Genomic DNA, 16,207 nt, shown 5'->3' on the forward strand with positions numbered 1-16,207 from the left:
GGCGGTGGATTGTGGGGAAGAGGGTCATACTAAGAAATTAATGCTTCCTCTTCATTATTTTTTGTTGCTTTTCCCATTGTAGTCATGCAGGTATCTTCCAACTTGATGTTAATCACTAGTAATACTGGGGAGACTGCTTCGTTCCCTTGTGATCTTACACAAGGGGCCACCTATATCCACTTGTACAAACATGAGGAGGGGACGGCCCCCCGACGCCTTTTATACTACGACAGCTACAACTCAAAGGCTGTGCTTGAATCAGGAATCAGTGGAACAAAATACCATGTCTATAAGGGCACAGGGAGGAGCTATACATTTGCAATCCTAAATCTGCAAGCAAGTGATTCCGGCATATACTACTGTGCTATCTGGGATAAGCACGTTGGTTCAGACTTCCTGTACACTGCACTGGAAATTTTGCTTGTGGCTGCAAATCACAGCCCTGATATCAGCAGCTGCTTCACTTCCTCCTCCAATTCCTTTTTACTCTAAACAAAGAAAAACCCTGAACTCAATGCCCATGAATCAAACTTTATATTCCATGGCCACCTTCTACCTCCCCACAATAGCCATAGTTTTTCCTAAAAACAGGCCTCCATCTCCAGTCTATAGGCAAGCAGTCTGGCAGGCAGCATATTCTCAGCTCTCCCAGAAGCTGGTAGAGTTCATATTATATTCTCTTTAAGACAGACAGAGAACCTAGGATTATCTGTGAGGGGAGATATTTAGGAGAGGAAAATGGAAAGGCTAGATAATACTGAACCATTCACCTGATGATTATGCAGAGAAAATGCCTGGGAATAGAGCATCTTTATTATCCAGGAGTATGAAGACTGAGAAATGATGGAATGAAAACTCGGACTTCTTGAACCTCAAGCTGGTATCCAATTTATCTTTTGGAAAAAACTGATATCTCTCTTACATAATCAACGAGGATAGGGGGAAAAGTGATTGTTTTAGGTGTTGGTGGTTGGTGGTTTAGTCACTAAGTTGTGTCCAACTCTTGAGACCCCTTGGACTGTAGCTTGCCAGGCTCCTCTGTCCACGGCAAGAATTCTCCAGGCAAGAATATTGGAGTGGGTTGCCATTTCCTTCTCCAGGGGATCTTCCAGACCCAGGAATTGAACCCAGGTCTCCTGCATTATTGCAGGTAGATTCTTTACCGACTGAGCTACGAGAGAGCCCCGTTGTTGTATTCTACTTATACCCTCTGTTGAAGTTCAGCCCACAGCCAGAACTGTCTTCAACAAGTAAAGCCAAAGCTTCTTTCTACCCCCACTCCCTACCGTTAACAAGGCCAAGTGCCAAACTAGAATCAGACTTATCAGATCATAATTTTCTCAATAATTAAAATTAAAGAACACTTTGGGTGAACAATCAAAGAATGGTATATATTTCAATTGAAAAGTTATATAGCCAAGGATTGTGGCTGCCTTATTGGGCTAGGTTTAAGGAAGCAAAATTGACATTGAAATACAGAAATGTCAGCTCACGTGTATATGGTTCCTCCAAATCTGTACCAGTGTCTGAGCTCTAGAACAGTGTTTCTCAAACTGTGGTCCACGTACCACCTGCATCAGAAGTACCTGAACTGGAATAAAAGTGCATGTTCTGGGTGGCACTCAACAGAGTGAATCAGAATCACGGAACGAAGGCTGAAAATGTGCATTTTTTGATAGACTCCTAGTGATTCTTCTTCAAGTTGATTTGTAAGTCTTGCTGCACTAGCACAGGAATGCCTACTAGAATAGTGTTCATGGTCTTATCCCCAACCCCAAAGCCCCATCTGTCTTGTTGCATCCTGGGTGCTGCTGCTCTCCAGGTCATCACATTTCTCTATCAGAATCTCGGAATAAAAACAAAACAAAACAAAAAACGGTCTCACACCACAAGTCAAAGCTTCAGATTCTTCTTAGTTCAGTGACTGCAGACAGCAAGGAATTGGATAGTAAATGCACTGGCTTTAGCTTGCTCTACTGTATCAGCAACCACATACTGTAACTATTTGCAGCTTTAGGAAAGCCTGAAGCATAAACATATTTTCGTTTATACTTTTCCAATGGTGTTAAGACTTCGTTTTGGCCTTTTGATTCCTTGATCCACTTTGTTTTGAATTTTTGTGTATGGGTGTAAGGTAGCAATCTTAGTGTGGAGATCCAATTTCTCCCCCAATTACTGACTCATTATTATATCACTGTTTTTCTTTGCACTTTGTGATAACTACTTTTCCATGTACTCACAGAACCCTTATGATCCCTCCCTCAGTTTCCATTCTCTGTCTCTGTTTATTCAGGTCATTTTCTCTAAGGACACAGCCAGAGGTAGAGACATTGTATGTATGAGAAACAAAGACACATGTAGGATAAGCAGTATGCTGTACACAACCCAGGTGTGACTGAAGAAATCAGAGGAAATAAACAATCCTTGAAGACAATGAAAACGGGAAAACAGCATACAAAAAAAATCTGTGGTATACAGCAAAAGCTGTTCTAAGAGAGAAGTTTATAGTGATACAAGCCTACCTCAAGATACAAGAAAAACCTCAAACAAACAGCCTAATCTTACACCTAAAAGAACTAGGAAAAAGAGCAAATAAAACCAAAGGTAAATGAAAGAGAATAAAAATCAGAGTAAAGTAAAATAGAGACTAAAAACATCATAGAAAAGATCAATACACCAAGAGCTGGTTATTTGAAAAGACAAACAAATTGGTAAACCTTTAGCCAAACTCATCAGGAAAAAAAAAAAAGAGAGAGAGAAAGAGAGAACTCAAAGATACAAAATTAGACATGAAATTAGAAGAAGTTAACAGCTGATACCACCAAAATACAAACAGCAGTAACTCACTACTACAAATAGTTACTCAATACATGGCAAGAAAATAGACTGCCTAGAAGAAATGAATACATTCCTAGAAATGTTCTAAAAAGTACAAGTTCTCCAGCAAGAATATAAAAACAGGGGGGAAAAGTCTCTTCAGCAAGTGGTGCTGGGAAAGTTGGACAGATGCACATAAATCAATGAAGTTAGAACACACTCTCACCCCATACACAAAAATAAACTCATAATGGCTTAAAGATTTAAACATAAAACATGACACCATACCTTTCCTAGAAGAAAACATAGGCAAAACATTCTCTGACATAACTCATACCAATGTTTTCTTAGGTCAGTCTCTGAAGGCAATAGAAATAAAAACAAAAATAAACAAATGGGACCTAGTCAGACTTACAAGCTTTCTCACATCAAAATAAACCATAAAAAAAGACAACCAATAGAATTGGAGAAACTATTTATAAATGATGTGACCAACAAGAGCTTAATTTCCAAAATATGTAAACAGATCATACAACAAAAACAAAAAACAAACAACCCAGAGGCAAAGTGAGCTGAACACCTTAATAGACATTTCCTCAAAGAAGATATACAGATGGCCACTAGGCACATGAAAAGATGCCCAACATCACTAATTATTAGAGAAATGCAAATCAAATCTACAACAATGTGTAACTTCATGCCAGTCAGAATGGCTATCATTAAAATGTCTGCAAATAACACATGCTGCAAAGGGTGTGAAGAAAAGGGAATCTTAATACACTGTCAGTGAGAATGTAAATTGGTGCAACCACTATGGAAAACAGTATGGAGGTCTCCCAGAAAATTAAAAATAGAATTACCGTATGACCTAGCAAGCCCACTCCAGGCCATATACCAGGACAAAACAGTCATCTGAATAGTGCCTGCACCCCTCTGTTCATAGCAGCACTATTCACAACAACCAGAACATGGAAACAGCCTAAATATCCATTGACAGATGAATGGATAAGGAAGATGTGGTACATATCTATAGTGGAATACTACTTAGCCATAAGAAGAACAAAACACTGCAATTTGCAGCAACATGGATACAACTAGAGATTGAGTGAAGTAAGTCAGAAAAAGAAAGACAAATACCATATGATATTACTTATATGTGGAATCTAAAATACAACACAAATAAATCTATCTTTGAAACAGAAACAGACTCATAGACATACAGATCAGACATGTGGTTGCCAACAGGGAGGAAGAGGAGAAGAGGGATGGACTAGGAATTTGGAGTTGGCTGCTGCTAAGTCACTTCAGTCGTGTCGGACTCTGTGCGACCCCATAGACGGCAGCCCACCAGGCTCCCCCGTCCCTGGGATTCTCCAGGAAAGAACACTGGAGTGGGTTGCCATTTCCTTCTCCGATGCATGAAAGTGGAAAGGGAAAATGAAAGTGAAGTTGCTCAGTCGTGTCCGACTCTTCGCACCCATGGGCTGCAGCCTACCAGGCTCCTCCGCCCATGGGATTTTCCAGGCAAGAGTACTGGAGTGGATTGCCATTGCCTTTTCCGTTGGAGTTGGCAGATGTAAACTATTACATTTAGAATCGATAAACAACAAGATCCTACTGTATTGCACCAGGAACTACATCTAATATCCTGGGATGAATCATAATGGAAAACAATGTTGAAAAAAAAAGAACATATATACGTGTAAAACCAAGTCACTTTGCTATACAGCAGAGATTGCCACAAATTGTAAATCAACTATGCTTCAATTTTAAAAAAAGAGAAAAAAATTCTCCAAATTTCTCCTTCTTAAAAATTAAACATTAAGTAAAGGTGTCTCCTGTGCTCTTCACATTGCAAGATTTTCTGCCCGAGGACTCAGTTAGTCCCCTACTCATAGCTCAGTCAAGAATCTGCCTGCAATGCAAGAGACTCGGGTTTGATTCCTAGGTCAGGAAGATCCCGTGGAGAAGGAAATGGCAACCCACTCCAGTATTCTTGCCTGGAGAATCCTATGGACAGAGGAACCTCGTGTGCTACAGTCCATGGGGTCGCAAGAGTCAGACCCGACTGAGTGACCTTCATTCATTGTTCTTTATAACTCACACTTTAGATGCCTTTTAATACAAACCTAACCTTTATGGTATTTGATAGAGAGCTATTTTTTCTTCCAACATATAATTAATAGTTCATAACTAGTTTTAAGACAATCTATCATTTCCCTACAATTAAAAATGCCTTAATTATATTTTTATATTAACATATGCTTGGAGGATTTGTGTTTTATTTGTGTCTCAGTATTCTTACTCCATTATCATGTTATGTCAGTAACTTTGCAATAAGGGTTAAGAGCTGCTATGCCAAATTAGTTATTTAAAATAATTATTTTAATAAAAATTTTAAAATTATTTTATATTTACATTTTATATCAATTTAAAGTAAACATAACTAGCTCAGCCCCAATCTTTACAACATGGAACAAAAAAATAAAATGTCACCTTAAGTCTCATTGGAATTAGTCTATTTATACACATGAGTTTAAGAAGAGTTTGCATGTTTATGACATTGAGCTTTTCCTTCGTGAATATCATATGTCTCTCCATTTATGCAGGTTTAATTTTATGCCCTTTAGTAAAACCTTATACTCTTTCTTCTTACTGTTTTTATATTTAATAAAACTTATTAATTGCATAACTGTTTAGTTACTCTTTTGCATTTTATTGCTTAAATCTTTCATGTATTTTGAAAAACAAACAATTCCTGAAGCTCCCGATAATTCTGCTCATGGTCTTGGAATAAGGAAAATCACAGGACAAGTTTTCAGAAAGGAACTGAGGGGACATCATTCATGACTACAATAGATGCAAAGGGTATATGACAGCCCGAAGTACTAATGACTTAGAATTCCCAATTTTTTCTGTAAACATACTGTGGATCATGAGATATTATTTCCCCCACCAGAGATTGAGCCCAGTAAAAGCAGTAAAAGTGCAGAGTCCTAACCACTGTACTGCCAGGAAATTCCCATGAACTCTCAATTAAAAAAAAACAATCTATCTAAATATAATTGGCATCTGAATCTCTCATCCCCTCCCATTGTGTTGGGACTGTGAGCTGAGCTCCTGTGAATGGACAGTTACCCAACATGACCCTCTTACTTTCATCCTTGGGGCAGAGGAACTGATTGCTCACGGGACTGAGATCGTGAACAAGTGCATCTGGAGTAGACATGGAGGCAGTAAGAGCCTGTCCTGTCTCGTCCTGGCAGATGGACAGCTCATCTGTGCTCAGAGGAGTACTCAGCTGCTCCTGGCAATTTCTTTCCCCCTGCCCCAAGATGAGTGGCTTGAAATTACAGAATAGCCACAAAGAGACTTCTTTTGACTATCAGAGAAATGGATATTGTTTTCAAGTGTTAGTTGAAAGAAAGTTTTATTTCAACGGAGAGAATTCTGCAAATTTCTTCCTTTATCCTAGGAAAAATAATATTAAATAAGCCATCATAGGACTTATTTTCTCATTTCCCTTTACCTTGGTAAAGAATTGTGCTGCCCAATGAATGGAGCGTTTGTTCACATTTCTCAGGTCCACATGTGATGGCTGATGGGGTATTTGCATTTTCAGTTACTGAAGGTTTTCCTCCTTTTAGCAATACATTCCCAAATCACTAAACAGCCCTGGTGTTTGTGAAAAGAGAATTGCCTTTCAACTGATGCAAACTCTGAGCAGTTTCAACAGAACTGAACACCTGGAAATAAAAAAAAAAAGTCTTGATCCTTTGAATACCGTTCCTGGAAATTTAGAAACCCAGGTGGGTAACCAGCTGGTGTCAGTGGTGTGTTCTTTCCTGTTTTTATCCTTTTCATCTTTCATCAGTGTTTTTAGTGATTACTACTCTTTGGAAAGCAGATATTTGGGCCCATTTATCTGAGGAAAGTGGCTTCCCCAGTGGATCCCTGAGTCAGGAAGATTCCCTGGAGAAGGAAATGGCAACCCACTCCCATATTCTTCCCTGGGAAATCCCATGGCGGGCTACAGTCCAAGGGGTTGCAAAGGAGTCAAACACATCCTAGTGACTGAATAATAACAACAAATCAGAGGAAAACTTATAAAACATTGGATGCTGTGAAACCTATATCCAAGGACTTCCAAAAGAATTCAGATCAAACCGCCAGTATGAAGTTTTTTGACTTCTAGTCACTTTATAAAGGTAGAAAAAGGCTGGATTATTGTAGGAGCTTTTACCATTGTGACAGCTCAGGCTGGAGGAAGATATTTGGAGAAGGAGCTAACATCATAGTAACTCTTCCTGGTAAGTATCATTTTTCTATTCTTACTGTAGTCATAAAATACTGAGAGATGCTTTGTAGAAACAACCTGGGTTCTCCCTGATGTGGCTGCCACATTCTTGGTCTCAGCATCTAAACAGTAGTTTTACAGCTATTGGTCACTGTATATGGAAACTAAATCACCTTGCAAATGGTTTATTCTTGTCCCTGCTTGTAAGCAGTTGAAATTTGTGTTCTAGAAAACACACACAAAATAGACTCAGGCTAGATAGTAAAGTATTCTGAACATGTCTGTCTTATTGCTTCGTTTATCTTTCTATATTCCAACATAAATAGCATATTATGACATCACATTGGTATAAGTTATTAGTTCAAGTTCCTTTTCTTGTAGGCAGTCTATTAAGTGAGAAACACTTTTCTTACTATCTCTTCTCTATATTTTGAGATAAAATACTGTGCTCCTGAATCTCCTGCAAAACCAATATTCCTGATTTTCATCTCATCCCTAAGAGCAGTGGAAGGAAATTCTTACAGTAAATGATTATACAACATTGATAAATCTCACTTCTTATTACTCTAGCTTCTTAGAAGGAGGCTGAGATTATTGGAAATTTAAACTATCTCATCTCTTGTGGAATTGTCTGGACATGGACCAGTCTGTGAGCTCAATGAGCCATTTCAGCTCCAAAGTTCATGAAAGTGTCTTCATGGCTGGGCATTCTCCTTTGCTCTTTCATTCTCTCAGCAAATATTTATTGAGGACAGTTTCTGTGCTGGGAGCTGCAGACAGAAGGGCGAACAAGACACAGAACAAGTCTCAACACCAAACAGCTTCTATTCTAGTGGAAAAGCATTCTAGATTCTGGCTTACCTGAGACCTGTCTTCTATGGTCCATGGCTGGAGAGTAGGACGTCTTGGATTGTTGAGCTTGGTGTAATAGTTATTGCTTATTAAAAACGTATCTTTTGTTGGATGGAAGATTTTGATGAAATGGCCTCAAACCATGCCATTAAAGAGAATTTTAATATTAGTTAATATTTACTGAAGGATAGACACCATGATCGGAGAAGGCAATGGCACCCCGCTCCAGTACTCTTGCCTGGAAAATCCATAGATGGAGGAGCCTGGTACACTGCAGTCCATGGGGTCGCTAGGAGTTGGATATGACTGAGCGACTTAACTTTCACTTTTCACTTTCATGCATTGGAGAAGGAAATGGCAACCCATTCCAGTGTTCTTGTCTGGAGAATCCCAGGGACGGGGAAGCCTGGTGGGCTCCCATCTATGGGGTGGGCAGAGTCGGACACGACTGGAGTGACTTAGCAGCAGACACCATGATACGTAGTTTCAATGCCTTATACTTTCTTCACCAGTAATCCTTTCATTCCCATTTTATAGATAAAGAAACTGAGGTTTAGAGAAGTTTAGTTACTTGCCTAAAGTCACATGACTAGCTACTGTGGCAAAGTTTGGGATCCAGTAGAGACTTGTCAAAGTAAGAGGACTGGATCATTATGTGATATTTGAAACATTAAGTCATGTCTTTATATCCTGAATATTTACCCTTCTGTAGCCTGACCTGGATTCCGTAACTAACTATTAGTAGTAGCTCATACTTTGTATTGCTGCTCACATATGACAGCAATGCTCTTGATTTTAATCATAGCACTGAAATGACGTCTCTTTCCCTCACAAAGATCATGTAAGTTACACGAATGTGCATTTATCAAACATTCAGAATATGTGTCAGTTCGATCTCAATCCAAAAGAAGTGAATTAAAAACAAGAAATAATAAAGCAAGAAAAAAATGTGGTGGAATAGATACGCTATATTAACCGACTAAAATAAGCACACCAAATTTTCAAATATGTTTTCCCACCACAAAATTAAAAAAAAGAACTTCCATGTGGAAGTCTTTAGTAGGAAAATGAAGTAAAAAAGGGACATTGCCTTCAATATCCAGTTTTAAAATGGAAGAAATGGTCTTCAAACAAATATGTTTATGCTCCCAATGCATCAATGCAATGGGCACCAAAATGTAATGTCATTCATGAATGGTGACCCTCAGCTGATAAGATGAGGCAATCCAACTTAACAAAGGAGAATTTGAGTACCAGGCATCCTGCCATTTTTGTGGTCATTTGTCATAAGGCCCATACCTGGAGCTGCAAGCTGAACTTTGGGCATGAACTGGATAGATTTTTTGAAGCTGAAATTTCTGGTAAAATCTTGAGATACCCATAGATTGCGCTGTTGTTGGGGAAAAAGCCATTTGTTGTGGACAGCAGAAGTGATGTTCCATATACTGGCTGCATATATTAGGCTTTAGCCAATGTTCCCTTTGATTTTGTTCACCCTGGAAATGCAGCAAATACGACAGAACAAATGACTGCCTATTAACTGGGTGTGTGAAAAGCTGTGATACAGGCTTGGAGAATCCCAGACATATCAAAACACAGAGGAATGCAAACAAGTCATCAGTTGCTATGGATCTACTTGTAAACCCCAGATACTGAATTCCCATCAGATAGGCAAGATTTGCTCTCATGATATTAAAATGTCATGTTGGACCACACAATTATCACAAATAAAAATACTAATAATAATATCAATGATAATATAGTAATATTTACAATCTCTTACCTCTATATAATTTTTACGCAAATGACTTTTCAGATCTTGTTTCATTTTGAGCTCACCAAAACACTAATAAGGATGTTCATTTGACTTAACAGTAGCAAGGTCATTTTCAAATAAATAAGGTACCCAAGGCGTTAGTTTACTTGATTTGCTCAACCCCAGAGCTTGTTAGGAGCAAAATGAACCAGGACCAGAAGACTAGTGTCTTGAATTCCAAGTCATCATAGTTCTACTAGAATTTGAAGAAATCAGAGAAGCTAATTAGTCTAAAGTTTTTGATATGACTTGAATCACTGTGGAATAGTTACTTAAAAAACTTCAATGTTGGAGCAAAACTCATTGTCACAGGTAGGTATCAGAAGAATATAATTTTTTTTCAAGGTAATAGAGGGAAGGTAAGAAATAATTAAATAGGAATTATATTTACCAAAAATGAAAGTGGATGGGAATTAGATGTAGAGATTTAGGAGAGATTTTACAACAAATTCACATAGTAAAGGAGAGCATAGACAACACTGTACAAATATTATAAAAAATTTGGCTTTGTGTCTGTGTGGACTTCTATAAAGGGCTCATGTATAATGTACATAATCATCATGAAAGTATTTGGCCCAGGGTTGAAGTTTGTCATTACAGGTAAGTTTTATGAGTTAACATATCTCCTTTCCTGATGCTGAAGGGGTATTTCCAAAGAAAGTGGGCTTTGGAGTCAGGGTGACCTCGAACTTCCGATCCACCACTAACTATGTATATGAACATGGACGTTATTCTCTGGACTATCTGTAAAATAGTATAACGGTATTATCCAGCAGGGGGTGTATGAGAATTAAATGAGACTGTGTGATGAAGTATTTAGCACATTGTCTAATGCATCAGTATTCGTGTCTGGATAAGCCCGTGGACAGAGGAGCCAGGCAGGCTTGCAAAGAGTTGGACACAACTGAGCACTATACGTTTTGTTGGCTAACACGTCATATGTGTTGGATAGGTGTTTATTCAAATGTAAAGGGAAAATTGCATCCAAGAGGCAGAGTGTTGGTAGCCTAACTGTTGATGAATTGAAATTCTTCAGGGGATGCAGCTGTACTATTAACAAATGGAAAGTTATCTTATGGTTCCCTCACACGCATAAAATTGAATTGGAAGGTATCTGTCTCTCTTTAGCAGACTTTGATACATGGCAAGAAAAAATGAGATTAAAATGTTTATTTTTTATATGTCCTGTTGTTCTATGTGCTTTAAATCTTAATCCTTTAATTTAATTGATATCATTTCTAACAACAACATTTATTGGCTCTAAAATATATAACCAGTAAGCTTGGGCTTCATGCTCATACTTATCAGAAAAAAGTTTTAATTTATAAAGAAAATGATCAAGAAGTGAAGTCAATTAAATATAGATAGAAATCTCATGAATTAAAAATTCTTATTTAAGTGTGAAAGAGCTTCAATTATTTAGTTTGTAAAAGAAAAATGAGAGGGGGTAAAAAGAGGGAAGACCTAAATCACTATCAACAAAGTATATGGTTGGAGAAATACAGTCTCTTGCTTTTATAATGTGTAAAATACCACTTGTACTAAAAGCAAGATGTATAAAATTAAAATAGCACAGTACAACCCAACTTTATTTACAATATGAGTGAAAAATCAACCCTGTCTGCTTACTGATTTAGAAGAAAAACCAGGAACTGTGCTGCACAGGCAGAAGTTCCCAAGAATTGTCTTTTCTTCTCAGATGAGAAGTCCAATTTCTCCCTTCTTAAGATATTTCCCCTGAAGGACTCTCCCAGTGGTCCAGTGACTAAGACTCCACCTTCCAATGCAGGTGGCACAGGTTCCATCCCTAGTCAGGATATATACTTCATGCAGCTGGTGGAAAAAAAGAAAACTGGCAGTAAAGCAGTTCAGCAGCCTTAGGGGGCAAATTCAAATTATAGGGAAAACACTGAGAGCCAGAATATTGTGTATTATTACTCAAGCTAAAATTTCAGATGAAATTCCAAAATAAAATATGCTGTTGTGAACATTTTCTGAATTTGGAAAAATTCTAAGTAGATTACTTGATAAGTTTAGTATAAGAGCCTTTCTGAAAATACATATTTTTTACATGAAAGTATAGTTAGTTCACAATGTTGGGTTATTTACAGGTGTACAGCAAAGTGATTCAGTTTGTGTGTGTGTGTGTGTATTATTTTTCAGATTCTTTTCCATTAAAGGTTATTACAAGATATTTCATATACTTTTCTGTTCTACATAGTAGGTTCTTATTGTTTATCTATTTTATATACAATAGTGTGTATCTGCTAATCCCAAATTAGGAGTCTGGGATTAATAATACATTTTTAATAGAAGTTTTGGAGGTACCGTTATACAATCAAGGCACTATAAATAACATGCTGCTCTACTCCAAAATCTGGAGTGGTTCAGGTATAAAATTGAGAGGTCATATAAAATGAGAAATAAAGAGAATTTCCTCACTTCAGAATCGGGCATGGGATCCACATCTGGAGCTCAAAGTTCAACTTCACAGTACACATGTCAAGTACACATGGGTGTTGATTCCCATTCTCAAAAGTAACTATATTGCTTTGTAAAACCAATAAATTTTCTCTGGGTATTTATTTTTATGATTCATTCCAGAATCAGTTAAATGAAGAGTGAGATTCCACAGAGTTGTAGAATATGAGAATGTGTTATTTGGACAAAGAGAGCATAAATTGCAAAATACAGGATGGGAAAGGGAAGTAGTTTAGAAACTAGCAAAGATTTTCACCAATACAGAAACCATCATACCCAATTGCCCCCGCCGCCCCTAATCCCACCACCCACCCATCTACTTCAAAACAGGCTCCAGTATTACAGAACAAAAGAGATTTTTAAAGATCAATTGGGGACTTCCCTGGCAGTCCAGTGATTGGGACTCCACATTTCCACTGTAGGAAGCATGGATTCAATCAATAAACATGTTCATGAATGTTGGAAGTCTTGATGGGGGGTATTTATATGGGATATTTAAAAGTCATAATCCCATGGACAGAGGAGACTGGCAGGCTATAGTCATTAGGTCATAAAGAGTCAGATACGACTGAAGCGACTTGGCATGCACACAAGATGCACTCCATCTATGCATATGGAGAAAAAGTGAAGGTCAAGTTATAATCCAGCTCTGCTACTTAACAGCTGTGACTTTGGGCAAGTTCCATGAAGTCTTGAACTTCTCTTGCCATTAAAAATAGAACACTACTAAGCACCTAGGGACAGGGCAGTGGCACCCCACTCCAGTACCCTTGCCTGGAAAATCCCATGGACGGAGAAGCCTGGTAGGCTGCAATCCATGGGGTCTCGAAGATTTGGATACGACTGAGCGAGTTCACTTTCACTTTTCACTTTCATGCATTGGAGAAGGAAATGGCAATCCACTCCAGTGTTCTTGCCTGGAGAATCCCAGGGACCGGGGAGCCTGGTGGGCTGCCTTCTATGGGGTCACGCAGAGTCAGACACAACTGAAGCGACTTAGCAGCAGCAGCAGCAGCAAGCACCTAACAACGTACTGTGGATGCAAGGCCATAGTGAGCAGCAGCCTTCTGTTCTTTTACTACTCACTAGGTTTTTCCAAGCCACAACATGTTGGTGTTTCTTTAACCATTCTTTTTCATTACTATTCCATATTCCCCTACAGAGAGAAACCTCGAGGCAGACACTTCCCCCAAGCCCACTGTTTTTCTTCCTTCAATTGCTGAAATCAACCATGATAATGCTGGAACATATCTTTGTCTCCTGGAGAAATTTTTCCCTGATGTTATTACAGTTTCTTGGAGAGCAAAAAATGACAAAAGAGCTCTGCCATCCCAGCAGGGAAATACCATGAAGACCAAGGACACATACATGAAGTTCAGCTGGCTGACCGTGACCGAAAACTCTATGGATAAACAACATGTATGTGTTGTCAAACACAAGAAAAATATAGGAGGAATTGATCAAGAGATTATTTTTCCTTCAATAAAAGAAGGTAAGTGAATATAAATGTAAATATAACCTCCCAAAATACTGTTTTTCAAAGGTAATACCCACCTTTCCGGCTAAGTGTTAATGAAAAACAAACAAATATGTCTTGATAAAATGATGTTTCATTTAATGGTAGCTATCTCCCCATAGGATTAAAATAGGATAGGCCTTGAAACATAGAAAAGAAAAAATTTTACTTCTCTCACCCTCAGTTTCATCTTCCAAAATATTAAGATCATATGGTGTTTAAGTGTTAGAGTTGTTGTATGGATTAAATGAAACAACATATGTGAAAGCATCGAGCAACTTAGCACACAACAGATCTTCACTGTTGGGGATCTTGGTTGGTCAGGAAATAATAACACTTCTACATCTTTCAGGAATGTCCTTCAGCAGGCAAAGTCATTCTCAATTCAGTTCTCCTTTACAATTCCAAAGCAATGAGTTATTAAATGACAAAATGGTCTTTGTATAAGGGAGCCAAATTGCAGCTCAGCAAAAAGAATAATTTGACCAGGTGGTTTTTTAAGGGCTTAGGTTTTTGAAATTTGTATTTTACATACCACTATAAGATAAAATTTGTAATCAAAGATTGGGTGATGCTAAAGTGTACAAACTTAATCCCATTTACATAATGAATGCATTTCCTGCTATTAGAAAAGGTCTTTCAAGATAGTTTTATTGCAGCCCTAGCACATGCAAGGTCTGGAGGGATGTACGGATGGACACACTGGGGTGAATTACTGCCCAAGGAGGATGCATTACAGTCAAGAGAATATACACACTTTCCTTGATGACTTAGGGTCACCTGTGATCCAGGCATGACATCTCAAAGCAGCCCCTGTGAGCAGATGCTGGACATGTCCATGCAGTGTGGGCAGAGAGCTGGGATGTGCCTCGGCCCTGGCAGTGGTCCTGTACTCCCTGGACTCAGGATTTAATGTCCTGCATGTTCACCTAACAGACCAAAGGCTCCAAAGCTCCCATCAGAAGGAATCATTTTGTTCTTTTCCCTGTGGCTAGGAAACCTTTTTCAGAGAAGGCAATGGCACCCAAGCACATAAAATGTGCATAGATGTTTGCTATGCACCAGTCTGAATTTCTGAAGTAAGTCTTTATCTTCTCTGATTCTTAGTCTATCCAATGATCAAATCAGGTTTGAACACTTGGTTTTGTCCTGGGGCTGCAATGAAGAACAAGTGAAATAACATCAGAGAAAACACTTGCTTTCCAAAATATGACATGGCTGTACCTATTCATATATTTATCATATCCATTGATATCCTCTTCTAAAACTAATTAAAAATAAAATTACAAAAAAGCTCTAAATCTTAATTTTTATTCTAATAGAAAAGAAGCAAATTTGCAGTGTAATGTAATCATGGCTTTAAATGTCCTACTTAAGGACACTAAAAGTACTAGGTTATAATTTTTGTGTGTGATGAGAAAAAAAGTATATAAGTTTCATTGTGACAGTTACCATATTAAGAGATATTCCAGTTCATAATGTGTTTTACCTGAACACAATTCTGAAACAAATGCATTCCAAGGGTTTCTAATGGCTGTAAAGCTAATGATGGCATTTCGGTTAATGTTATTCTATAGCAAATTTCCAATGCTGTTTCTTGAAATTGTTCTGTTTTTGATAAAAGCTAAGAATATAACATGAAGTACATATTAATGAAATGATTTTACAGAGAAATAAATCTAATCTGGTCCTAGTTTTTGACCAACCTTCACTGAGAAAGAGAACTTATAATAAACACATAGAGTTTATTATAAAACTTTATTACTTTATTGTTTCTGCCTCAACCAGTGCATGTTAATAAGAGGTTTGTTTATCTTTTAGTGAATAAAGTAATTGTAAGGGAATATATAACCCACTCCAGTGTCCTTGACTGGAGAATCCCAGGGACAGGGGAGCCTGGTGGGCTGCTGTGTATGGGGTCGCACAGAGTCGGACACGACTGAAGCAACTTAGCAGCAGAAAGGGAATATAGGTATATTACACATACATATTTATTGCAATATACATACACGTATAAACATATGTGCATGTGTGCGAAGTCGCTTCAGTCATGTCCAAATCTTTGCAACCCCATGGACTGTAGCCCACCGGGCTTCTCTGTCCATGGGGGTCTCCAGGCAAGACTATCAGAATGGGTTGCTGTGCCCGCTCCAGGGGATCTTCCTGACCCAGGCACCAAACCTGTGTCTCCTGTGACTACTGCCCTGCAGGTGGATTCTTTACTGCTGAAACATACTCACAGTATCAAATAATGGGCACAGATAATTCATTAATACTTGTTCTCATTTCTTGTAGTTGTCACCTCACTTGTCCCTACTACTGAGCCTCCTACTACTAAGCCTCCTACTACTGAGCCTCCTACTACTGAGCCTCCTACTACTGAGCCTCCAAATGATTGTTTGACCGATGAAAGCAGTAAGTTTTTGTA

The 16,207-nt window shown here is 38.3% G+C and overlaps 1 gene segment (V, D, J or C); it reads left to right on the forward strand.

The window, feature by feature from the left end:
- The window catches only part of LOC104981949, a 26,831-nt gene that overhangs the window by 267 nt on the left and 10,357 nt on the right, over positions 1-16,207 (forward strand). The window contains 3 exon segments of the C gene segment in view: positions 83-377; positions 10,051-10,094; positions 13,426-13,755. Coding sequence covers positions 83-377; positions 10,051-10,094; positions 13,426-13,755 — 669 coding nt within the window.

The sequence above is a fragment of the Bison bison genome, unplaced genomic scaffold (assembly GCF_000754665.1).
Source record: "Bison bison bison isolate TAMUID 2011002044 unplaced genomic scaffold, Bison_UMD1.0 scf7180017864525, whole genome shotgun sequence".
Lineage (NCBI taxonomy): Eukaryota > Metazoa > Chordata > Mammalia > Artiodactyla > Bovidae > Bison > Bison bison.